At 39.3% G+C, this 25,893-nt stretch overlaps 1 protein-coding gene across 6 annotated transcripts in view; it reads right to left on the bottom strand.

The window, feature by feature from the left end:
• The window catches only part of KDM4C (lysine demethylase 4C), a gene marked incomplete at its 5' end in the record, with an annotated part of 189,539 nt that overhangs the window by 136,682 nt on the left and 26,964 nt on the right, over positions 1–25,893 (bottom strand). For 5 of the 6 annotated variants that reach the window (XM_081844872.1, XM_081844867.1, XM_081844869.1 and 2 more), the window contains 4 exons: positions 3,949–4,086; positions 10,816–10,919; positions 18,957–19,006; positions 23,455–23,648. In XM_081844872.1, the coding sequence (XP_081700998.1) occupies positions 3,949–4,086; positions 10,816–10,919; positions 18,957–19,006; positions 23,455–23,648 (486 nt within the window). Of the gene's footprint in view, positions 1–3,948; positions 4,087–10,815; positions 10,920–18,956; positions 19,045–23,454; positions 23,649–25,893 lie in introns of those variants that run through there. The other variant, XM_081844871.1, reaches the window with a different exon arrangement.

The raw sequence follows: 25,893 nt of genomic DNA, 5'->3' as shown, positions 1-25,893 counted from the left end.
CACTGAGCTTTGTTGCCTCTCTGGAAAGGCTGTGGGGTTGCTAGGTATAGTTAAAGACCACGAAAGGTCTGCCTTACCTTTGACAGTTCACAGAAGGGAGATTCTGCTGGTTGTGGCTTCCCATTCTTACAGAACTGTGATTTGCTAACCCTAAGGAAGCCTCAGTGGGGCGTACTAGGAGAGGCGATCCCATAGGTACGAGGGTCCTAGGCCGTATAGGGCTTCAAAGGTTAAAACCAGCACCTTAAACCTGATCCTGTACTTCACAGGGAGCCAGTGCAGCTAGTATCGCACTGGATGAATGTGACCCTGCGGCGAAGACCCCATAAGGAGTCTTGCTGTGGCATTCTGCACCCGCTGGAGTTTCTGGGTCAGTTGGCAGCACTATCGTGATGTTTAGCTGGGGATATATCACGATGTTGAAAACCATATATCGCCCAGACCTAATCAATGTTAGAGTTGAGAAAAGAACTAGTTCTGACACAGGCAGGCGACTGTAGTAGAAACATACAGATTCTCAAACTAGACCACTGACATTCTCAAACTCCTGAGTACAGAAGTTGGTATAAATGCTCAGTAAACGGATAAACAAAATATTGTATGAATTTCCATGCTGAGATTCTACCAAATGGCTCTTCGAAGAGCAGAAACAGATGCTCTGCCAGGGATCTCCCCATGCTCCTTAGCTGCTCATACTCAACTGCCAGAGGCAAACAGTATCAGGAAGCCAAAAGGTGCCTGAAAGAAAAGCTCCACCAAAGTCACTAAACAGCCCCTTTGCCTGTCTCTCAGTTTGCCTGGGAATAAGTCAGTGGGTACCAACAATTTTGCTGGCATTCTAATGCTTGAATAATTCAGGTGGCCCATGTTAAAATCCAGTTGCTGACCATGGATATATATCAAGCAAACAGATGACAGCTTAAAGTTGTGAATGGGTTTTGCAACACTGAATACCCAGAATGTTTCTTTTTCTACTGATGCAGTAGGGAATTTTGCCCAGGGAGAAACATACAAGCTTACTTCCAGCTTAAAGTAATGCTTTTTAATGGAATCACTTCTAAAGAAATCTTTATTTTCTAAGAATGGGGCGGGGGGTAATCAAAGCAGTATGTAAACATTTATGTTCAGCAGTTTTAATGTCTGCATATAGCTCCTAGTTCAGCACAAATATTGCAGGCTCAGCACAAATTAAAAGAGACCCCAGCAAAACACATAAAGTAATTGTCACTGGTTCATCTGTTTTACCAACATTCACAAAATGTACTCGAGTAAAATGACTCCAAAATGTTGTCCACGGAAAGACACAACTCTAGCCAACCAAGATGGATATAAGCTCCATTAGGTAAATAATAAAATCCACAGAAGTCTGAGAAAATGTCCCATCTGCCCTTCTTTCACATCTTAAAATGTGATCTCATCAGTATGTTTATTGGCCTCTAACATAAAGCTCAGAAACAGAAGCTTTGTAACATGAATTCGTGGTGCAGACTAGAGTAGGATGAGTTAGTGGCACAGGGCAAATGATAGAATCATGGGGTTGGAAGGGACAACAAGGATCATTTAGTCCAACCTCAGCACTGCCAAATGTGCAACTGCAGGCGGATGGGTATGAATGGGGGAAAGCAAACAGAAGAGATGCCCACCTTCCAGTTCCACAGCTTTCAAACTGTGTTCTAGGGAACCCTGAGGTTCAGCAATAAAATCTATAATAGTGATTAAGCTTCCTTGAAAGAAAGGTTACACACCACTACTGCTCTTTCCTGCAATGCAAGGCTCCAGGGAAACAGTGGGGGTTGTCTAGAATTCATTATCTGCTTATGGGAGGCAATGGGTAGCCCCATCGACACCCTGCCTGAAGCAAGTAGAATACTTCTAGAATATGGGTGACTGAAATTATCAGATATTTATACAAGTGCCAAAACCTCTTGGTCTCACATAGCAACATGGTTTCATTCTCTTTCAATATCTTACAAATTTCCTTTTTTTAAAAAATCTGTTTACAGTGGTACCTTGGTTCTCAAACGCCTTGGTACTCAAACGCCCTGGTTCCCAAACTCCGAAAACATGGAAGTTAAATGTTCCGGTTTGCGAACGTTTTTCGGAAGCTGAACATCTGGTGCAGCTGTCGGCTATTGTTTCCGGGGCGCCTGCACCAATCAGAAGCTGCGCCTTGGTTTTTGAACATTTCGTAAGTCAAACTGACTTCCAGAATGGATTAAGTTTGGTGCTTTTGGTTTTGCTATTTATTTTGCATTTTTGTTTTTGAGGCTTTTTCGGTTAATTTGTTTTTGTGACTGTGTGGAACCCAGTTCAGCTATGATTGATTGATTGATTGATTGATTGTGTGACTGCGGAAATGGATAAAAGCCCCCCATCCAAACAATGACTATCAGTGCAGGTAAGAAAAAAACATAATTTTAATTTTTATCATTTACAATACTGTCTTATTTTATAGTACAGTACATTGATTATTGCTTTCATTTTATGGATGAGTGGTCTTGTTAGATAGTAAAATTCATGTTAAATTGCTGTTTTAGGGGTTGTTTTTAAAAGTCTAGAACGGATTAATCCATTTTGCATTATTTTCTATAGGAAAGGGCACCTTGGTTTTGGAACAGACTTTGGAACGGATTAAATTTGAGAACCAAGGTACCACTGTACTTTCAAGTGTAATACAGGAAAAAAGAAGTAGTAAACATTTACCTGAAAACAAAGCAAAACAACACATCTAACACTGTCTGGTAGATGACAGCCACACAAAACACTGCCCCAGAGCAATAAAAGAGGAATGGCAAATAAGGAATGGAATACTCAAGGATATGCAGTCATCAAAGCCGTGACGTGCAATTTCCTTGCGCCTCCATATCAGGTCCCACCAGAATGCTAAGTGCAACACCACCACCCCCAGTCTACTGTGCCACTCTGCTCTGTTCACATATGTAAGGAACAGCCACCACATATGTCAACAGTTGGGTTATTATCACAGCTCTCAGCAGCACATCCCCAATAAGTGTTGCTTTGTTTCATTGCATTGTTTTTGGTTTTTCCAAGTAGCAAAACTAGCATGGGAGGAGAGCAAATGTAGTTCATAACCTGTTGCTATTGTTGTTTAGAAACATGTTAACATATCAGCCCCCAATTACTCTAATTCACTGTTAGGGTAATGATCCTGACAGGCACCATCTGACAAAATAGATTAAGGGTGTGGAAATATCCAAGATACAGAGTATACCTCTCTGCTCTATGCAGATAACAGGATATTGACATTAATGAAACAGAATAATCAAAACTTCCACAATCACACACAAACCAAGTAGGAATTGTGTTAAAGACATACAGAGGCCACCAGATTTTATTATGGGGCTGACTGACCAGGACCCAGTAGCAAGACCTCCCATGAGGGATGGAAGTGATGATGAAGAACAGCAGCAATCAAAACCAAGTTTAAATCAAACAGGAATGTAGACTAGGTGCCTGCAAGAGTGCTGGGCAACTAGATAGCAAGTAAGGAGAAGGAAAATGTACAGGCCTCAATGCAAGGAACGCAGACTGAACCTCCACTCGGCTTTAAGCTAATTGCAAGAACTTTAAACCAAAGCCACTTCTGGGAAAAGCACCTATTAAAAGTTTCTGTAAGGAGACTAAATTCATGCCTCAAGCACTAGGTGGCACTAATCCTACCTGGGTCTAGCAGGCCAGCATGGAAGACGTGAGGTTCTCACAACCGGGAAATTTAGTATAACAAAGCATAAAGAAAAGAATGACAAAGAGAAACACCAAAGTACCTGACTATTATTTGTTCACAGTAGGTGGTAATGAAACCATGCATTTTGTGATCATAAAGTCTTTGTAAGAGTGTAACATCCTGGTATTTATAATTGACAAGTCCATTTTTTAAAAACACATTCTAATGGATAGCTTTGGTACTAATAATGTAATCTGACTTACCAACTTGGCTACTTTTCCATAGTCAATCCACCTGATCGTTGCAAAGTTCGTTGACTCAGCACAGTTGAAACCATGATTAAATCCTGCGTGGTATCCATATGGGAAAGTGATCATAAACTCTCCTGCCTCCTGTGTTATCTAAAAAAACCGAAAAGACAATGAATAAAAATTGTCCAGGTGTTTCTTCCCCTAGATTTATATCGACTCAATGTTATATCGACTCAATGTTTCCTTAAAAAAAACAACCCACCAGCCTCTACCCAAAGGTTTCCACGAGAGCTTTTTGGTTCATAGGAAAGAAATTGGCCATTTTCACTTGTCCCGAAGAAGTACATACTCATACTCTGCATAAATGAATGAAATTGGCACAAATAAGTAACAGTGGGAAATTGGGGGGGGGGGGGTCAATAGCAGACAGGGTGGCCATGTGTCCTACTTTATGGAGATCAGCTCTCTACTTGAGGGTTGTTCAGTCCAATCTCTCATGCTCACCATTCTAAAAAAAGAAACCTCATAGGACAACTGGAAGAAAACATAGAATTCCGCAACATTGATGGAAGTTGGTGAAGTTTTCCATCCAAGATTTGCTTGGCCCCTTGTACCAAGAAACCTCTGGCAATTTTTCCCCTGCCACACCTTGTGTTCTAAAGACTGTCAAGTTTGCCATCAGGTAGTAAGATGTTACTGTTATAGAAAGCCATTAACCATTTGGTTGTTTCCTGAAGAGGACAACTAATAAAAGGCTGTGCGATGTTTTACTGACCTTCTTAAAGAAAGCACCATTATACGTATAAATAAAACTAACATGGTGAGAACCGATTAAATAATCTCCCTCCCTGAGCAAGAACCAGGAATCAGGGAGAGAACAGTATTGCAGCAATGCATAGTGACATAAAAAGTCAGTAAGTACAGGGTGGAACTACATCAGCCATCAAATAAGATAGAATGAGCCATGGTGAAATTCACAAAACTAGCATAGAGACGCCAGGTAGCCCCCAAGATTGAGGTGACGTCACACAAGCACATGGCTGGCTCAAGATTGCGGGGGCCTGGCCCCCTTAAAACAAATATTGAGGGGGCTGATGTACCTTTGGCCCCTAAAAGCTGGTCTCCTGCTTTAGAACACATTTAAGCAGCAGGCAAATTTCTCAACATTTGTCCATTTGTATTCACCTGTCAGGGCAAGCTGGATTTCGAAGGGACAGAGGAACCAGAGACCAAATTGCAAACATGCGCTGGATTATGGAGAAAGCTAGAGAGTTCCAGAAAGACATCTACTTCTGCTTCATTGACTATGCAAAAGCCTTTGACTGTGTCAACAACAGCAAACTATGTCAAGTTCTTAAAGAAATGGGAGTGCCTGATCACCTCATCTATCTCCTGAGAAATCTCTATGTGGGACAAGAAGCTACAGTTAGAACTGGATATGGAACAACTGGTTCAAAATTGGGAAAGGAGTACAACAAGGCTGTATATTGTCTCCCTGCTTATTTAATTTATATGCAGAATTCATCATGCGAAAGGCTGGGCTGGATGAATCCCAAGCCAGAATTAAGACTGCCGGAAGAAATATCAACAACCTCAGATATGCAGATGACACAACCTTGATGGCAAAAAGTGAGGAGGAATTAAAGAACCTTTTAATGAGGGTGAAAGAGGATAGCGCAAAATATGGTCTGAAGCTCAACATCAAAAAAACGAAGATCATGGCCACTGGGCCCATCACCTCCTGGCAAATAGAAGGGGAAGAAATGGAGGCAGTGAGAGATTTTACTTTCTTGGGCTCCATGATCACTGCAGGTGGTGACAGTAGTCACGAAATTAAAAGACAATAACTCCCACTATGACAAACCTAGACAGCATCTTAAAAAGCAGAGACATCACCTTGCCAACAAAGATCCGTATAGTTAAACCTATGGTTTTCCCAGTAGTGATGTATGGAAGTGAGAGCTGGACCATAAAGAAGGCAGATCGCTGAAGAATTGATGCTTTTGAATTATGGTGCTGGAGGAGACTCTTGAGGGTCCCATGGACTGCAAGAAGATCAAACCTATCCATTCTTAAGGAAATCAGCCCAGAGTGCTCACTGGAAGGACAGATCGGGAAGCTGAGGCTCCAATACTTTGGCCACCTCATGAGAAGAGAAGATTCCCTGGAAAAGACCCTGATGTTGGGAAAGATGGAGGGCACAAGGAGAAGGGGACGACAGAGGACGAGATGGTTGGACAGTGTTCTCAAAGCTACCAGCATGAGTTTGACCAAACTGCGGGAGGCAGTGGAAGACAGAAGTTCCTGGCGTGCTCTGGTCCATGGGGTCACGAAGAGGTGGACACGACTAAACGACTAAACAACAACAACAAATTCATCTGTCATCTCTCATGTTTGTCTGACTTCTCTTTCTCCCTCCATTCCCCTCTCAAGCAACTTTTCCTTATGACTTTTCCATCCTCCCCCTGCCTGAGTTTATCACCTGCTGCACCTCAAGGAGATCTTACTATAGCAAGCCAATTTTGCACTGCATTATGGCTCTCTGATAAGTTTTCTGCCTGGTTTCCTAAAAAAAACAACCCAGTAGGACCTGAGGAACCATTTCTGAGCTCCAGGCTTAACCAATAAAGAACAGTCCATCTGAGCTGTCTAGACAATATTCTTCCAGGACAAATACTTAGGCACTCTTATAGTAAAACTGTCTTAAGAATTAACTTTTGCATTTACCAGTATTACCATTGCAAAACATGCTTTTGCCTGAAGGCATCTATTTGAGACCCTACTAATGATATAACTGCCATGCCAGTGGCTGAAATTAGAAACTACAAAAGAATCATTTCACAGCATTGTAGCTCCCAACAAAAGCATGTTATAGTTTCAGAAATGTTTTATTTAATGGAAGACTTAACTTTTCCTAAAGGAGTACAATTTTTGCAGTCAGCAGAAGGATACAAGGAGTGGAAGTGCAAGATATGGAGAATGTGGAACTTTATGTAATGAATTCTTGCTCACCACTGCATTGAAATTCCTTTTACAGTCCTTTTTTTTTTTTTTTTTTGTCACAAGACAATGGAAAGACACAGAAGTTGGAAGAATTAACAGGAGATCACCTAGGCACTCAAACTATGGAGTTTTTCAACAAAGCACATAGCACAGTAAAAAAAAAGGAAAAGGCTGTAGGACAACTCAGGCACTGCTCCAAATACTAAATACAAGTTCTTGGAGAGACACAATTTCATTGACATAATAGCATTTGTGTTGGAAGGAAGCAAATGCCCCTTGGGGGCAGCTGTCTGAAAGGCCAGGATTCCATAAAATACCCATAAGCTAAACTGAGTTAATCTCATGAAGCGTCCAGAGGAAAGAAAAAGATTTAGCAACTTCATTTCAGCAGCTCCTCTTATACTCAGGAACTATTTGTTCTCTCGATATCCAGTCCAGATCTGCTTTGCCACAGCTTGAAGCCACTGTTTCTTCCCCCAATTTCTCCATAGTAACTTTTTCTTTAAAACCAAGCATTTCAGTTTTCATTGCTTTTTCCTGGGTGGGGGCAGGGGTGACATACTGAGCTGGATCGAAAGAGGCCATTACTTAATTGCTTACCTAGAGCTTTCAAGAATTTGGTGTAAATAGACAATGCTGCTTCTAGCAGAGGAACCCAACTCAGTATACCTGTACCTGCTGGGTAAACTGAAATGGTTAAGTGGTCTAAGGCAGCTGATAGCACAAGCTGTTTATGCTGCCTCTAGCCACTATCCTGAAGGTGCATCTGGTAACCAGCCCCCACAGCTTGTGTGGCTGAATCCTCAATAAAATAGGTCCCCTATGTAGCCCAGTCACTTACCTCCTTTCAAGTTATGTCCTTTGCCCAATTCCTAAGAACCAACTTTCACATTATACATAACAAAACAACATAGTCACTCGAAAAACAACAACAACTGCTATATAGATTAGAAAATCACTTTGCTAAGATAAAACTCACGCTCCCCATTTGTTAATCTTGAGATCTGGTGCAATTAAGCCCTAACTCCTTGAACCAGCAACCAACCAAAGTCCACATCAAATTCAAAAACCTTTTATTATAGAAGTGTTAAATGTCTTTACAGAGCTACCATAAACATGCAATAGCATAGTTCATATTAAAATGTACGTCATCATGCCACGACATAAACATTACTTTTCGTTAGCTCACGAGAGACTGGAGAGGCAAAAAAAAAATAATCAGCAAGTTTCTGAGCTTGCAGATTATGTACACATGATGCGAGATTTGTGAATACTTAGATATAATCAGAGAGGAAGTACTATAATTCTAGGTTTGTACTCTATGTGGTGCATTTGTGTGCGCACACAAAAATATGGGCACAAGGCAATTAAATAGCCTATTACTCTATCTTTTCCATAGACATATGTAATGCTACCTTATAGTTCCATTACGAATTGGTAGCAATTGTGTACTGTATCGAAGCATAAGCACATAAATATGGGAGTATGCACACAGGTGCACATGCTGAGATTGTGATTGGAGTTTTTTAAGAGTCTGGTGTGAGTGCATATAAGTATGAACATTTTCTGTGCCAGCAATTCCCAAATTTATCTTGTCACTCACCCCCACTGATGACAGTTTAGCAGGTGTGCTATTGCAACAACCAGCAGTTCAGCTGTCACCTGGTAGGCGTAGGCTGGCTTATCAGTGTTTAGCACGTTTCCAGTTCTATCACTCCAAGCCACAAGAGATCACAGCCTGATTCTCTCTATTCACATTCTCACAGAAGCCTATTAATTAGAACTACAGTAGGGTATAGACTGCTCTCTGGTGGTACAAGGTGACATAATATTTAGTTATCCAAAATGTTTAAATGGAAACTGAAAAGTTCCTAGCCCTAGGATACAGCTGTATGAAGGACAATATACAAATGCCTTAAGCGCATAAAAGTAGAAGCGGAATGAAACTTTGTGTGCTGAAAACCCATTGTCTCCTGCAAAAATGAGTCTGAAGAGGTTAAACGGAAAATCCTCCTGCCTACACTACTTGAGAGTCTTGCTGTATTCCCATGCTAGAAGATGCCCTGCTCTGACTTTGTGAAATACAAAATGAAAGCTATAAACTGCAAGATTTTATTTCGTATGTGCAGTATGGAGAAATTTAGTAGTTGACACATATAATACAAATAAAGCAACTGTCTCTTCCTAAGCTGAGATGCCATTACAAAGAATAAAAGGATGTGCACATTTATACTTTAGTCACTTTCCTTGGCTATGTGCATAATGTGCTAGACGTAGCATAACCGAGGATCCTTTCTGACCCCCTCCCATTTGTCAATTAAAGTCCTTCATGAACTAAATGGGGTGGTTTAAGGATGTCTTTGTCTCCATTTACCCTGAACATTGCTGCCTGTGTACTTCAGCCTGCGGAAGACTCCCACATAACTTATTCACATAGAGAATTCTGTTATTTCTGTGAAGCTGTTCTTTCTGCAATTGCTGTCCTTATTTAGAAAGTATATCTGTGCAGTTAGACAGGCATCACTGTTTAACTTGAATCTTTCTAGCTTCCTTCGACTTGAATTAGAAGCCTAGAGTTGAGCAATGAACTTCACTTGAAGAGGATGTTACTCACAGGCTTAGGTCCTCAAGCTATGTGGTTTTTTAAGGTATCCTACTTTGAGGTCTGACCCGCTTAGGAATATTGCAGATCTGGATTCCATGTTCCAGAAAATGCCACCACATGTCCAATGGGATGATGTGGTGGTTGCAGCCATTGATCACTTAAGAGGCAAACACCTCTCAGCCTGTTCTATCTTGTAAGAAAGCTGGAGCAAGTGGTCCCTTGCTACACATACTATAGCCTTTAAAATCCAGTGAGAGTTCACCCATACTCCTTTCCATGTCTGAAATGTTCATTGTTCATATTAAGAATGTACTATAATAAGTTTAGAGGCAAGAAAAATATTTACACAATCGGAACACTATCATCCTTTTTAGTTTTTTAACACTACTGAACGACATTGGAACTGTTTTTGTAGACGAGACACAGTCATCCTCCTACCCTCTCACATCAACCGCCAAGTAGGGAAAACTTAAAGTGGCTATTTTAGAAATGTGGGGGAGAGATCTGGAAAAGGCATTAATTCTTTAGAGATTCCAGATCTCTGAATAGCACACAGATACTCCACATAAGGTGGAGTTGAGCAAAATCTGTACCAAGCTAAAATTTCAGCCAACTTGCTGAAAGCTTTCTTGGCGTATCATGATCCTACTGCGAAAAGGCTGCAGCTCTCTAGCAACTACAACAGCTTATCAAGTGGGCAGCAAAACATCAAGAGAACAGGAACATTTGACTTAGCTTTTGGAAGCAGCTACATATTTAATCCTCCTCATGACTTAAAAAAAAAAGATCAAAAGTCATCTCCCTCTTTTCACCTATTTTATATTGAGATGGAATTCGTCTTCTGAGAGCACACTACAGTTTGAATATTCAGCAAGAGATGAAATCTGGATAGCAAAGTTTGTGGCAATGGTCTGCCACAGCCAAGGCAACAGTCAAGCAGGCCATTTGGAGAGAATTCTTTGGACAGAATGCAAGATATAAACGTAAGTAATGAAATGAAATATAAAGTGTGGAATTCTCACTACACACTCAGAAGCATATATAGTCATCCATGCAGGAATACAGTGATGAAGGGACACATCCCTTCTTTCTTCCATGCTTCTCTCATCTCACTTAATACTTGTCTGTCATGGTTTCTGCAGTGAGACTTAACTTTCTTGCTTAACTTGTGCACCTTAGCTGAAGTTTATGTCCAAATAAATTACCTATGTATAACTATTCCAACTTTGATGCAGTAGCTTAAAGACCCCAAAGTTAAAAAAACAACTCACTTTGTCAAATGGAATTCCGTATTTTTTCAGTATCGATGGAGAAATTAACGTCATCTTATGGCGCAGGAAAGCATCACATCCTTGAGAGCTGCTTGGGAAGAATCCTAGAAAAGCACAAATAAACAGAGAATTGTACCAATCACAGTGAGGACATTTTAATCACTTGCTGTATTCACCATATATAGTTCAATTCCACTGTCGCCAAGTTCTGTGTTTCCCTGCCCCACCTTCCCTACAGTTAAAAAGGCAGAACAGCAAGTTAGATATATGGTGACATTCTGACACAGGTTAAGTGATGCTACAGTTTACAGGGGTGAAGAGGAGAACTGAACATGGGGATTCCATTTTCAGAAGCAGCCCTGGGTCTTATATAATACATACTTCTTCCCTGAACTAGACCTAGCATTTAAATAGTAAGTCAGACATGCTGAATGACCAAGCCCTTCTGTCCATCTGAGAAACAGCAATACTTTAACAGACCAAACTCTGGCCCAGGAGCCTTGCAGGGCATTGTCTTCTCTGACAGGAGTCTGCAGTACAATGAAGGGCCTTGTGCAGTTGGTGAGGTAGCAAAGCTAAGGATTCTGGTCCTCCATAAAAGGAATCTGAATCCCAAGTTTCAGGCATCAAGTCCTCTTTCCTCTGTCAGTGTTTCCCAGTGGAAGGAACTTGTGAACAGCTTTGTGTCTGCAGGATCCCTGAAGCAGAATCTTGCAAACTGGGGAACAGATAGCCACGACAACTAGGGATTGGGACATGACAGATGCAGGACACTCTACCAGACAGTCTTTTACATTCATAACACTGATCCACATGCAGACTGACATATCTGCATCAGGGCATTCAGCTGGGCAATCCTATGCCCGATCAGTGCTTTTTTCCAGAATTTTCTCCAAGGTGGCACTTACTGTAACAACTTCACGGTGAATACTGGCACCTATTTTTCTAGAAAAAAAGTACTGTGCCCAATTATTGTCTTTTCAGCTGAACTGTGAAGGTTCTAGATGTGTAAATGGGTGCTGGGTTGTAGTCTTATAATACAAGCATTTAAGACAGCCAAACCATTGCTCCGTTTGCCTAGTAGTCTCCTGTACAGTGCTACTTATTTTAGGAAACAATACCATTAAAAATTGTATCTTTAAATGCAGGAATGTGAAAGCGATCCTTTAGCAATATATGTCAGATGAACCCATCACACTTTTTAAAAAAATCTGTACATTTGTGCTGCATTAAATAAATTAAATTTTAAATTAAAATCAATGAAGAAAGAGTCTATTTAAATCTCCTTCTATATGGATTTGTAATCAGGGCCTGAACAAATGTGGTGACTGGTCATAAGTTAATTTAAATTGGAAACCCACTGGAGTAAGGTAATGCACAGTATATTAAGCCCAGCATATCAGTTTAGAATGTATATTTACAATGACCCTGGAAAATTATGCTCTATATCATCTCAGCAGGAGGGGGGCGGGAACACGCACACACAATGAAAGAGACATGCTTTGAAAGCCAATCTTCTATGAATATGTTGAACAGGTTTTACTATTAAATCCAGTACTATTTTTGCACAAAATCCATACCCCCAACGTTTAACAGATGAACATAAGAATATGCTTGTGCATCAATAACTGGGTGGGCAGATCCAGAGATGGACAATAGCAGGCAGAAGGCACACTCAGAGAAGGTATTCAAGGCCAGAGGAAGGTGGAATCAACCATTAACAACCTTGACAAGATAAATAGTGTAATTATTCCACATTAAAGTGATCTCAGCTACATAGCCTATGGTTACAGCCTCTGCCTGATCCTCCAAAAGCTGGGGTATCCTGTTAAAGGGATCCGGGGGGAGTTGCCTATGTCCTTATGTCCGGATGGGAGCCAGGGCTGATGGGACGTCCCCAGACAGTGATCCCTGCAGGGGTCACCCTATCTGATATAAGTCTTAGGAGCCCTGCTTATGGATTGACCTATGGTATCACTTCCAGCAGATAGGCTGGAAGAATTTGATTGCCCCATGCCCAAGCCTAACCTCTGTCATCTGTATTCAATAAAGTTGTGGCCTGTTTCGATCCAAATCCGTCTATGTTGTCCTATATTTCAGATTCTTCAGTATTCCAGTTCATCACAGATCTCAGTCTTGCAGGATCCATGATAACAAAAATAAAGCTTTGTTATAAGCTTATATTCTTAGAACCACCCTCATTGTTCCAATTCACTGTTCAGACCTGGGAACAAATGATTTATTAAAAAGGAACATCAGAATTATGAATTATAATGGTATTGTTAAGGACTGCCTGATTCCTTAACAATACCATTGTTAAGCAATCACCGAGATCTTCAGGAGTTCAGGCTTTAACAGGGACCAAAGCTTTAGCTTGTCATGCGTTACCCAGTTAAAAGAAGTCCAGCAGTCCTGCTTTATTGTAGACATCTTTGGGACAGGCCTTTGGAAACTGATTTTTCTTTTACCAAGCCGTTTTATCAACATGTTACTGATTCTCTTACCAATGCTACTGTTGCTATATTATGTTTTTATGTTGTATGCTATCTTGTTATATGTCCTATGAGAGTGTGGCTTCATTTATGCCCTTAAATCTTAAAGGAGGCTTTAAAATGGCTCAGGGGGGGGCCACTGTTCTATACAAGGAAAAAGAAATCAATTGCCTGTACAAAAAGGACTCTCTGAACCATAAGTAGTTTTGTGCGTGCACGCTTCCAATTCAATCTGTCCCCAAGATCAATACAGGAAGTAGAGGGTTAACTGCTATTGCAAAAAAAGAACAACAACCTGGCTCGAATCTTCTCCTGCTTTCCATGTCCCACCCCTACAAATTTCAGTTTAAACACTACAGCTAACAGCTTGTTTTTCTTTCATTCTGATGCTCTGGGCTCCCTTATAGAGAAGGGCAGGAAACAAACGTTCACCTGCACTGGCCTAAGGAATGAAAGGAGAGCATGCAGCCAGTTTAAATCTTACCTCTTCCACTGGCTGCATTCACAAGTTCAAATCCTGATTTATTAGTTAGGATATGCATGAGCTTAACGCGTTTGCATGCAGCCCCTTCCCAGGTCTACTCCCCAATTCACACAGATTGAAACAAATCAGAAAGCCACAGTGCTATTATATCCTAGTATCCTGTTTTGCATATATTGAGCCTTTAATTTCAAAAGGGGGGGGGACTCATATTCACCCTTTACAGGACCTGAGGAGCACAGAAGCATTTTTAGCACATATGAACTAGGCATATATTGTAACCAACTCTACAACCCCAGCACTGAAATATTTCTGAGAAAATGGTGGGTTGAGATAACAAGAGAGATGTCATCACAACAATGATGAGAGAACAATGAAGTCTGATCGAATTCTCTGGAGCCTGTGAGGACTAATTATTGTGTCAAATTTTATTAAAATTCAGAGCTAATTAATTTTCCACACACTTCTTTAATCTTCAGAATCATCAAATCACAAGGTCCTCTTTAAAAATAATCAAAAGCAGCTCCCCAAATGCAGAGTTTTCTTTCTCAACTGCTGGAGAAACTGTTGGTGCACAATTTAGATAAATAATCATCGGCCTCAGGACATATATTTCATTTCTCCCAGTAGTATCATTACAACATAATAAAAATCGCCATCATGATTTATAAAGCCTCAATTCCTCTTGCTATATATACCTTATTAAGTCATTTTAAGTGTATAAAACATGTTTTCCGAAAGAGGCAATTTAAGAGACAGAAATAAATTAGTACTAGGAACAAACTGAAACCTCTTTAGAGTAAATCAGTATAGGTTTAAAGAAAAAAATAAATTGGCACATAAGAAATTTGATTTCTTGGATGAGTCAGTTCAGCACCCAGACCCACTATAGCAAAGTCAGAACATTTCAATCCACGTAATGGGAAGCAATGGGCAGCGACTGCACACAAAAAGCCCCAAAGCACGGAGATCATCGCCTGAAGATGTTGAAAAATTATTCTGTCACTTCATAGGCAGCTAAAGCCAAGAAGTAAATTTACTGCCGTACTCCCAAAGAGCTTGGCATATTATAAAACATCCATGCATTTTCAAATATATACAATAAAATTCTGCATCCACCCTAACTTTACCCCAAATATTCTGATGCAGCTTTTAATATCCATTCTGAAGCTTGAAAAAGTGACTCACAAGGCAAGTTCAGTTGTTCAAAGATATGACAGACAGAGAGACACCACAATAAGCAAATTTAATTTTCACTGAAATAAATAGGCCATCTTTACATTTTAATCTACCAGCACCTTACCTCTGCCACAGCATCTAATTCTTGACAAACTGAGCAAATCTATACGGCCATGCCAGGGAAAACCACTGTCCTGAGTAGGGATGAGTGGACCTGTCAATTTTTGTTTCTCTCTCTGTCTACTTTTTTCCAATATTAATTTCAGTTCTCCACATCTCCATGTCAATTTGTGATTTTTTAGATACAGAACATTTAAAACAATGAAGAAACAACATAGTGGACTGCATGAAACAGGAGTATATGATAAAGGGATGACAAACCAGAAATGGGAGCTGGGGAAGCCCGGGAGGGATGGGGATGAAGAATTGTAACATGTATGTTATTGATATTAGATGTTTCTTAAACTAGAAAAGCAAGTTAATAAAAAGTTATTAAAAAGAAAAAAGAAACAAACACACACAAACACTGGTACCTAGACCTGTGGGTGGGCAACCTATAGTAAAGGTAAAGGGACCCCTGACCATTAGGTCCAGTCATGACCAACTCTGGGGTTGCGGCGCTCATCTCGCTTTATTGGCCAAGGGAACCAGAGTACAGCTTCTGGGTCATGTGGCCAGCATGACTAAGCCACTTCTGGTGAATCAGAGCAGCACACGGAAACACCGTTTACCTTCCCGCTGGAGCGGTACCTATTTATCTACTTGCACTTTGATGTGCTTTCGAACTGCTAGGTTGGCAGGAGCAGGGACCGAGCAACAGGAGCTCACCCCGTCGCAGGGATTCGAACCACCAACCTTCTGATCAGCGAGTCCTAGGCTCTGTGGTTTAACCCACAGCGCCACCCGCATCCCACTGGGCAACCTATAGCCCTTGCCTAATTTCATGACAAAAGGAGACAAAAATAAAAAGGAGGTGGCAGAAAGAAAGGAAAGGAGATGACACATTCCTGATTTGTCCCTCAACAGACAAAAGGTTGCCCCTTAATTCAAACACAATCGTATGGCATAAATTGGCAGATCTACAGATTGGAGTTCCATTTCTCAACTATCATTCACTGACTATATATCATAGCATATATAATATGAACTTTGTTTCAGTTTCAACCCTGTTGAACACAACTGAACAACATAAACAAATGCCTCTCATAAAGACATGAATGAGATTACAGAATACAGTATATGAATCTAGATTCAGGTAGGTAACAGTGTTGGTCTGACGCAACTGAAATAAATAAATAAAAATTTAAAAAAATGTCCAGTAGCACCTTAGAGACCAACTTAGTTTGTTCTGGGTATAAGCTTATGTGTGCATGCACACTTCTTCAGATACCCTGAAACAGAAGAAACCAGACCCTTATATATAGTGGGAGGGTGGGGTGGGGTTTTTCTCAGGAGGGTAGTAGATGGGTGATTGATACGAATGCAAGTCATTTATAATTTGTTGCTGTTGCTTTTATTTTCCTCTGTATTTTCAAGCCAACATTGTCAAATACCTTAAGAATTCTGTGATGTTATAGAGCAACATAACTAGTTTCAAAATTGCAATAACAGCTCACTTGAGATTTTTATTACATTTGTGTCTGCGTAAAATTGAAAGAACTACATAAATGAGAAAGCACCTGAAGGGCAAAATCAAACTGCTGCCTTTATTAGATGCAAGTCTAATGTCTTTCAGATAAAATATTTGTAGGTGCCATAGTCAATCAAGTTTTCAATGGATTCCAAAGATGAAAGCATTCATGCATAAAAGGCAATGTGATAATTATGATAGGCAGACAAGATAATGGAAAAAATCCTAGCCTTCCTTTAATTTTATGTATCAAGTACAGACTTGACCTAGATAACCTGCAATGCTTCACCACATTTACTGCATTATTTTAGCATTTTAATTATTTAGGAAAATTCAATTAATTCAGTAGGCATCTGGTAAGCAGGACCAACCTTCCTGCATCTCACAGCTTTTTTTAGATGCTGCAATTCTGCACAACACTTTTAATATAAATATGTAATTAAGCCTGAAATCTATTCACTCTGCAAGTTTATTAACCTTTGCTGATTATGCAAATTGTAGCTGTGAGGCTGTCGTGACATTTTCATCATTTTAAAACAGCTTGTTTTAAAAATTCCATTGTAATCTTTATGGACAGTGAGTACAGTATGAAGATCACATACACCTCACCCCCAAATCCTGGTAGTGACAAAACAAACTTGCCAAAAAAGATAAATAAATGAAAGAAAGATGAAATGAGCAATACAGCTGGAAGAACATTAAGGTTTTTGCTTATACACTACTAAAACCACCTTCTGTGTTTTAATTCACTGTTCAGGCCTAGGAAAAAACAACTTATTTTAAAAAGAACATCAAAATTATACTATTTGTTAAGATGACCGGCATTTCTACAAACACACTGGCAGGGGCATGGAGAACGGAACACAGGAGACTTTGGGTAGGGAGCACAGCTACTCCAATGCTCTAATCAGCATCTCAAGGGAGGCTTAACAATGGCTTAAGGGACTACTGTTCTGTACAAGAAAAATAATCAATTGTGCGTGTATAAAGAGGGCTTTCTGAACCAAAGCCCCAATAATCAAAGATGCATGTTGGAGTCACAAGTGTACCCCTAAATTTTAAGCATCCTTCTCATTAGGCAATAGCGCATATAGCATGTGAAGACTTCTATATATGCAATGAAACTCTCCCTTTCCCACCCCAAAACTGCTCTGAGGGGGTGCACACAGAGGAGAGGAGAAGTAAAGAAAGTCTGGTTGCACAAATGGAAGCCAATTCCACCCACTGGCAGACATCACTGGATGTCGCCCATCAGTCAAGGTTGTGAAGCTGAGAATTTGTGCTGTAATGGTTTGGTGTTACTAGTTTTAATAAATTAGATATATTTTTATGATATATGCATTCATATACAATATGTTCATGTATGTTCTTTCTTCACAAGAGGCCTGTAGGTCTCCAGTAAAGCTTCTCATAATAACCTCAATTTCTTTTCTTAAAAAGCACCTTTATATTTCTACAATACTGCACTGTCCTCAAATGTATACCAGTGATTGCCCCCACTGTAATGGCTGTTCAGTAATGGAAGGAATGATCGTTTAGCTTAGAAAAGAACAGGCAGTGATAAATTTATTACTGTGTGAAGGTGCATGGATAAGAGCTCTTTGATTTCCTATATTTAATTGACATGGTGTTTTTACCTTTCCTCCATATTACTGTCTCACTAGTTTTTTGGGACTGGACTTTACGCTAACAGTAGCCATATTTATTGCTTAACTTTCAGGAAATGAATGTATAAACTTATTTCTGCTGTATATGTCTCCTCTAATGCTCTTCAACTTTTTGTATTTTTATGCTATAGCGGTATATAACTGTTTAAATGGACAAATAAGAATTACTTCTCATATCACCATTTCCATACTAAGCTGAGCAGCAGGGAGGGGCAGTTTCTAGGGGATATTACTCGTAGAGGAAGAGCATAGGACTTTATTTCCTCCCCCACCACCCCTCCAGTGCAAAATATTCCCTTTACCCAAAAGCGATTGCAGCAAAAAGGGGTCACTGACACTTTATCATGTAATGTCACGTATAAGGTATTGCTTTGCCCCCAAACTTTAGTCATGGTATTATTTCCAGCTAAGTATTCTACTGACAAGTGTTAATATAGATACAATAAGAATTGCAAAGCAGCATACATCCAATTTTAAACTGCTCCTAAACTTTATATTAAATATGAATTTAGACAGAAATGACAATATATTGCAAAAATAAGGATATAAACATGACTTCTTCAAAATCATATGATTTCCAAAGACAACAGTCTTTATTTTAAAAAGCAATTAAAGTGGCAACCACAATTATTAGATGTCTTTCTAAAAACAAGGGACTTTTGAACAACATGTCTTTGATATATGTATCTTACCTTGAGCTAGTCGTTCAAGTCGTTTTCCATGTTCTGGAGGGATAGCATACCTAAAATTTACATAAAAAGAAAATAGAGAAGAGTTCATAATCTACCTACAAGAGAAATCTGCATAGCTAACATAGCACACACAGAACATTCATTTTATGTGTTTTTTAAAACCACTTTTCTTTACAAAATAGAATTCGAAACAGCTAACATCAAGTTTTTTTTAAAAAGTAACAAAAAGTTCTCTGGGTGGCCTACAATAAGTAAAAAAAAACCCTGAAAGACAAAGACAAAATCATTAGGAAGTGGGGAAACCTACAACAATCAACTCAAACAGAATTCAGAATTGTTGTTGTTGTTTTAAAAAAGCTTACTTAACATAAGTTGTTTGAAACACCTGGTACCAAAAGGACCAGATGAGACTCTCTGGGAAGGCCTTTCTGTAACCAGCGTGCTACTACTAAAAAGGCCTGGTCCCAGGGTTACACCCACAGCCCTCTGGGAAACATGCTTTTCCTGACTATTAATGTGGGCTTGAAATATAGGCACTTCTTTTTACTTTTTCTCAGAATTGTTAAAAACTACATGTTGCCATTGACAGGCTAGATGCCACATGTCAGTTTATAGGCAATGCATAATGAGTCCTAAAATATCACCAGTGAAAATGTCATTCTTTTCTTGCTTGATATTATTTGAGCTGCTTTTAGTTTCAAATGTTAAGTACCTGCTGACTGCTAAGCACATCAATAATAATGTTGACACTTAAGATATTTTGCTGTCAGTGGATACCCTTTCAGTGTGGATACACTTTTAGTGGATACACCTTGAATTTATGCTCCCCCCACTCTTCTAAATTTTGATATTTAGTTACCAGAACCTGGCTTTCTTTATTAATATTAAAACTTTAGTTTGAGAAACCAACCCCGGATAGGCAAGTGATAGGTGATTCATGTTATCAAAAACTTCTCAACAAAGGTGTTTCCATCAAATCTATGGAATCCATTATTTTATAGTGGAAGAATATGAATCAAACTCACGGGCAAGATAAATTCACATGGTCTCTGTTAATTATGCTAAAAATGCAAGAATTTCCAGTGGGGTAGTTGCCTTTCTTGAAGCAAAAACAGTAAGAGATTTGTGGCACCATAAAGACTAACAACTGTATTATGGCACAACTTTACAGTCAGTTCCATCAGATTCATGCTAGAAATGTAGTTTCAATTGCACAGCATAGCTGTTGAAACTGTGTATATATCTATTAAAACTATAATATAAAGTATTAAAAAAAAGAGAGAACGAAGGGGAATACCATTACCCAATGATTATTTAAATAACTGAAATAAGAGGGTGTGGTTATTGGTCTTTATATAAATAACACTGAATACAACCTATTCAAGCACCCTATTTCCTCAATACTTCTTTTCAATTTGCCCCCTTTCAAAGTGCTATTTCCATACAGAAAACATGGGCCATTAAGATTTAAGTTCACTTATTTGCATATATTAAGTACTGTTTGAATATGAAAAGGTCCACTCATTTTAACTGAATTGGATTGCACACAGAAATGGTTATATAAGGAAACCACTGTTCCAGACGATTGGAAGCATTGATTGCCTGTATGTGTATGTGTCTACTCCAGAACATTGTTCACCCTAAATTAATGGTAAGGTAATTTACAGAATATAGAATATACATCCAAAATGGCTCTTAAAAACATTTCTCTTTTTGAACAATATTTTTCATCAAAATTACTTTGCGACTCATGGAACCCATACTTGACCATAAGCTGAAGTAGCAGCTCTCACTGGGTGACAAACAGATTGAACGTATTGTCCTTCGTAAGTAACTAATGGACTTTTAGAAAAGCTCAACCAAAAAAACAAAAAAACCCTCTTCCAGCTTTAGTACAATATATAATTTTTCAGATGAAGCATGAAGCCCCAAAGAACATTTCTGTATGTGTGTTCATAAACTGCTTGCGCAAATAATTTGGCTCTTTGTGGTGTTGTTGTTGGAATATACCTTGCATGCTATGATTTCTGTAATTTTTTGAACTATTGTGACATAATTTTACAAAGTTCATTTAGTCTCTGCTCTGCTACAGCTGGGTATAAAGTTTGTTGAAAGTAAGCTCATTTCAATAAACATGTATTTGAATTTGAGGTGTCACTACCATTTATTAAAAGGACCCATGTATCTCCGAGAATAAAAGGGAGTCAACACCAAAATTAAATGCGGCAGTCAGTGAGGCAAGATGAACTTGCATTTCTGTTCCAACTGATATCAAGAAGCCAATGCAACAGGCTTGCCTAGGGAGAATGGTATAAAGCACAATCATAACCATGTCTAATCAGAAATTTGCCCCATTGAATTCAATGGGACTTACTCCAAGGTATGTAAAGTCAGGATTGCAGTCTTAATCTTTTTTATTGTATGATCAAAGCAATCAGGTTCTAGAAGAAAAGGGGGTATAAATAAAAGGAGGCTACTTCCTGTTTTCGTGTGGTTTAAGGCTACTCCAGCTTTTCAAAATGGGTTTCCAAGATCTCTGGTAGGAAAAGGTGCCTTAGAATGTCTGATGTGTATTATAGGAGTCCTGCGGGTATGTTTAGCCTCCAATTTTTATTGCTGCAAAACTATGGGAAATAAACAACCCCCCGGATCACTAAGTGACCTCTAGGACTATTCAAGCATAGTATTTCTTTACCAAATACTCAGGATTACAATCCTATACCATTTAGGCACTTTTCAAATGTTATAGTACAACTGCAAGGATGCATCCACAGCAAAGTGTTTCCTACGTTTCCAACGTAACATTTAAACTGCATTTTTATTCTTAGATATTAGTTTAATGCACAGGAATAAAATAAATCTGAAATCTGTTTTAGCAACGTGATAATTAAACATATAGTTTCCACATTAAATTATATGAATATTGTATTTATTGTATCATATTTTGACTATCATTGAATAAACCTGATGTTTAAATTTGAGCTACCTACTTTTAAAATGTTCAGCTGCATTATCTGAAAAGGGTGCTTTTCTTTACTGGAGTCACAATACAATTCAGTTTATAAAAATCAATCATTTCAAATCAATGCATACAATTAAAAATGAAAACCCCAAACATATTTTACACCAATGATGTGAACCTAGAGTGCTGTACATCATTACTGTCAGGAAAATAATAGCTTTTTTGCCCATTTAAATGAAAGCAATTAGCCTTGAAATAGAAACTGGTCAACACACTAGTAGTTCTGCAAGGAAGAAGTGCTACATATTTGTTTAGTGCTTGGTGCTTCATTCTCATCTAAATGCAACTGAAAGGGAAGTATTGGTAGGGCAAGGGCACACAACTTTGGCGCTGATACAATTTCAAAAAAGAATCTAAAGCACGATGCCATTAATATTAATATCAATACCACTGCATTACAATATTCAGCTTCCTTTACACAGAATGCAGAAACTATTTTTATTCCCAGATTCAAATATTTGACCTTGGAAATAAACCCCATGCTTTTGACTGTAACTTGCTTCCCAGAAAGCTTACTGTGGTGCCTTTAGCAATACAGTGGTACCTCAGGTTAAGTACTTAATTCGTTCCGGAGGTCCGTACTTAACCTGAAACTGTTCTTAACCTGAAGCACCACTTTAGCTAATGGGGCCTCCCGCTGTTGCCGCGCCGCCGGAGCCCGATTTCTGTTCTTATCCTGAAGCAAAGTTCTTAACCTGAAGCACTATTTCTGGCTTAGTGGAGTGTGTAACCTGAAGCATATGTAACATGAAGCGTATGTAACCTGAGGTACCACTGTACTAGATATATACTTAAATTAAAATGTACAGGGTGCTATTGAAGTAAGTTTTATGCAGACCCACTGAAATTAATGGACCTAACTTAGCCATGTTTACTAATTTTAGTGGGGTTGCATGGAGTAAGACAGTGGAATATCATCTGCAGCTCTCTGAGTTTCACTGGCGAAACATGGCCAAACATGTGTAACCATGTTGCGTACTTGTAACGTCATTTTAGTTCTCATGCATTCATTTATATGTGCTCTCTGGCACACACAGCCTCACAGCTGATTACTGTTGTGATACCGCAGCTTCCTAATTTATCTGTATCCCCTTCTACCATCTGATTGCCCATTGTGTCCCTATACCTTTGTTACCAACAACTTAATGCCTTGGCAGGAGCTAAGCATTCTGTGATATCACAGGAACCAGCCAATGACAGCAGGGGGAGCAGCTTTAAAAAAAATCAAAAAAATAATCGGTAAGACTTATAGCCTGCATTCAGGCCTTTTAATTTGCATATCACTGATCTATTGGATTCTGCCTTTAAAAAGAAGTTACTCTGACATTTAAGGGAAGGGTTTACACATTTCCAACTGGGCTGGATCCTTCTGTTATTCACATACAGTGCCCTGAAACAAATGCCTGCTTTTCTTCTTTAACCTTCAGAAACCAATAAACATTTTGGAAAATTGATTTTCCTAAAGAGTTGACTTGCCAGGATTTCGGTTCCCCAAAGTGGAGGTAATTAATGCTGTAGAGATCCATATCTTCAGTATGCCATGCAAACGTTGTCTTCCACATGCCAAAATACAGATATGGGGTGTTGACTCCCTCAATTGAGATTCCGCAGTCTTCTTCTACGACATCCAGTATAGTATTAAGATGAGCGATATTCCATTCGTTAACATTCTGAAAGGAATATACGGGGACACAACTGATCAATGTCAAAAAAGATAAAAGGGGGGGGGGAGATATGAACAAAAGCAAACTTGCACCATCAGCTTTTCACTGAGAGGGCAAAATTCAAGACAAAAGAGAGCTGTCCCACAGGACTTGAGGATGACTATTTGTATACACGACAAAGGATGGCTTCAGATACATGTTAAAAACAAAATCAGTCTCTTAGCAGCAGTTACTATTTCAACATTAGTAGGAACTACTCTTTGCTCAAGCACTGTCATTTCAGTATTGTATCTCTTGAACTAGGTATACTTTTAAACAAAAAACATAACAGGAATAGGAGTTAAGCACTGTACTGTAGTGGCCAATTATGAAATAAGGTGCAAATGCAATAGCTCCTTAAACTTTCTACTTTTTTTGTAGCAGAAAACACACACAAATCTGTTGCACTAGACTAGACAAAACCTAAGAAAAATATGTCTGTTATTAAGAACTCCATAGTTCAGCTTTCTTTGTAGAACTCCACAATTTGTTCTAAATGACAGCTACTACCTTAGGATATTTCCAAGTGTACAGAAGAAGACTTCATCAGTAAACAAAACAGACAGTTATATCCATGAAATACAATGCTATCAGTGCTTTCAAGAAGTGCAGTTATTACCACAGTAAATCATGAAAGAAAGGTTTGCTTTGATTTTGCAGCTTTCTAGAAATAAAAGCATGAGTTTATACCCCATCTTTAATCCTCTGTTTAAGATTTTACTACTACACTTTTCCCAATTCCTCACCCACCCCCGTAAAATACTAGATAACTATTGATAAACCTATTTTCTATAAATATATTAACTCTGATATCAAAGTATCACTAAATTTAAGGGTCGTACACCTCTGACTACCAGACACCGAAGGCAATTACTGGGACGGACAATCTTCATCATGCCCTGTGAACTACCTTGGTGGTTGTTGAGGAGATTAATAATAATAATAATTCAGGAGGCACGCTTTTAGCTTTGCTCTGCAGGTAACTTGCAACAATTACATGCTCTTTGCAAGCAGTACAGAGGAAGCAAGACTTAGCAATAGACTGGTTGCAGTCATTGGGTTGTACCCAGTGCCAGTCATACTCAGAGCAGCCACAATGAAATGAATGGCCGTTGACTAACTATGATCCATTAATTTCACTGGGTCTGTTCAGAGAATAACTTAATTGGATACATGCCATTGAGACATCTTACTTCACAGGACTGAGAAGTGCAAAAACTACACATGTATTCTAAATGAAACTTTAAATGAAAGCACGAGCCTCAGTTCAGTTTGATTTACCTGGGCAAACAAAAATTGCCTTCCGATTTGCACTCCCTCCACCCTCATTTCTCATATGAGGCACCTCTGAAACTCAAGTCCAAAACAGTATGAACTTAGGACCGCTTAACTTGATTGGCACATGAGATTCACTGTTGCCCCAAGACTGTCCACGTAAAACTGTTGCAGGAAACTTGGGAATATTGCAACCTGTTAGTTAGCATGCTACCTGTTCTGAAGCTTCTCCCCCCCCCCCCGCCTCAGTTATTTGTCTCAGATGCCTGTCCCCTGAAGCAAAGTCCACCTCCCCACCCACCCTGAGACCATGTTGTTCAATTTCTCTCCAACAGGCTGTTCTACAGTTCAGTCTCTGTGATTCTCCTCAAAGGCCTGCTAACATTTGTTCAGTCTTGTGGTACATCCATATGAGCAGACTGCTGCAGCCCATCTAGATCCTAAGCCTTGCCTCCTCTACGCTGTTTCTTTGCCTCCTTTCAATCTTTGTTATTTTATTCAGGCGAGTTAGGAACCTTGAGTTCCCTTAAATAAATTAATCAATTTTTGGACCTATATTGAGAGGGCTCTAAGGAATCAAAGTTGCTTGCTTCAACAACCCATGACAGGCATAGTATTTTCCCTGCATGGAGGAGCAGCAACCCAAAATCCATTCCCCATTGAGCTGGGAACTTTGGTCTAATGACAACTGCACACCCTCAGGTCACAGTGAAAGTTAGGAATCCTGTGCCCAACCTTCTCCTCTCGTTAGAACAGGCTATTACTTACATTTCAATATCCCCACTTCTCCCTAACTCCTCCATTTATTAAATCTCATTATCCTTCTGTCCTTGTGTGGCTCAAATCTATCTAATTTCATTCAAGCATTCCCCTGGAGTATCTAGCCCTCCAGTTCTGCCTTCTGGATCGCTAGTGCCAGTCCTTGCTCTTTATACAG

The sequence above is a fragment of the Podarcis erhardii genome (assembly GCF_964252035.2).
Source record: "Podarcis erhardii genome assembly, chromosome: 17".
Taxonomy (NCBI): Eukaryota; Metazoa; Chordata; class Lepidosauria; order Squamata; family Lacertidae; genus Podarcis; species Podarcis erhardii.
The sequence above is the reverse complement of the archived record's forward strand: the minus strand, read 5'-3'. Positions and strand labels throughout refer to the sequence as shown.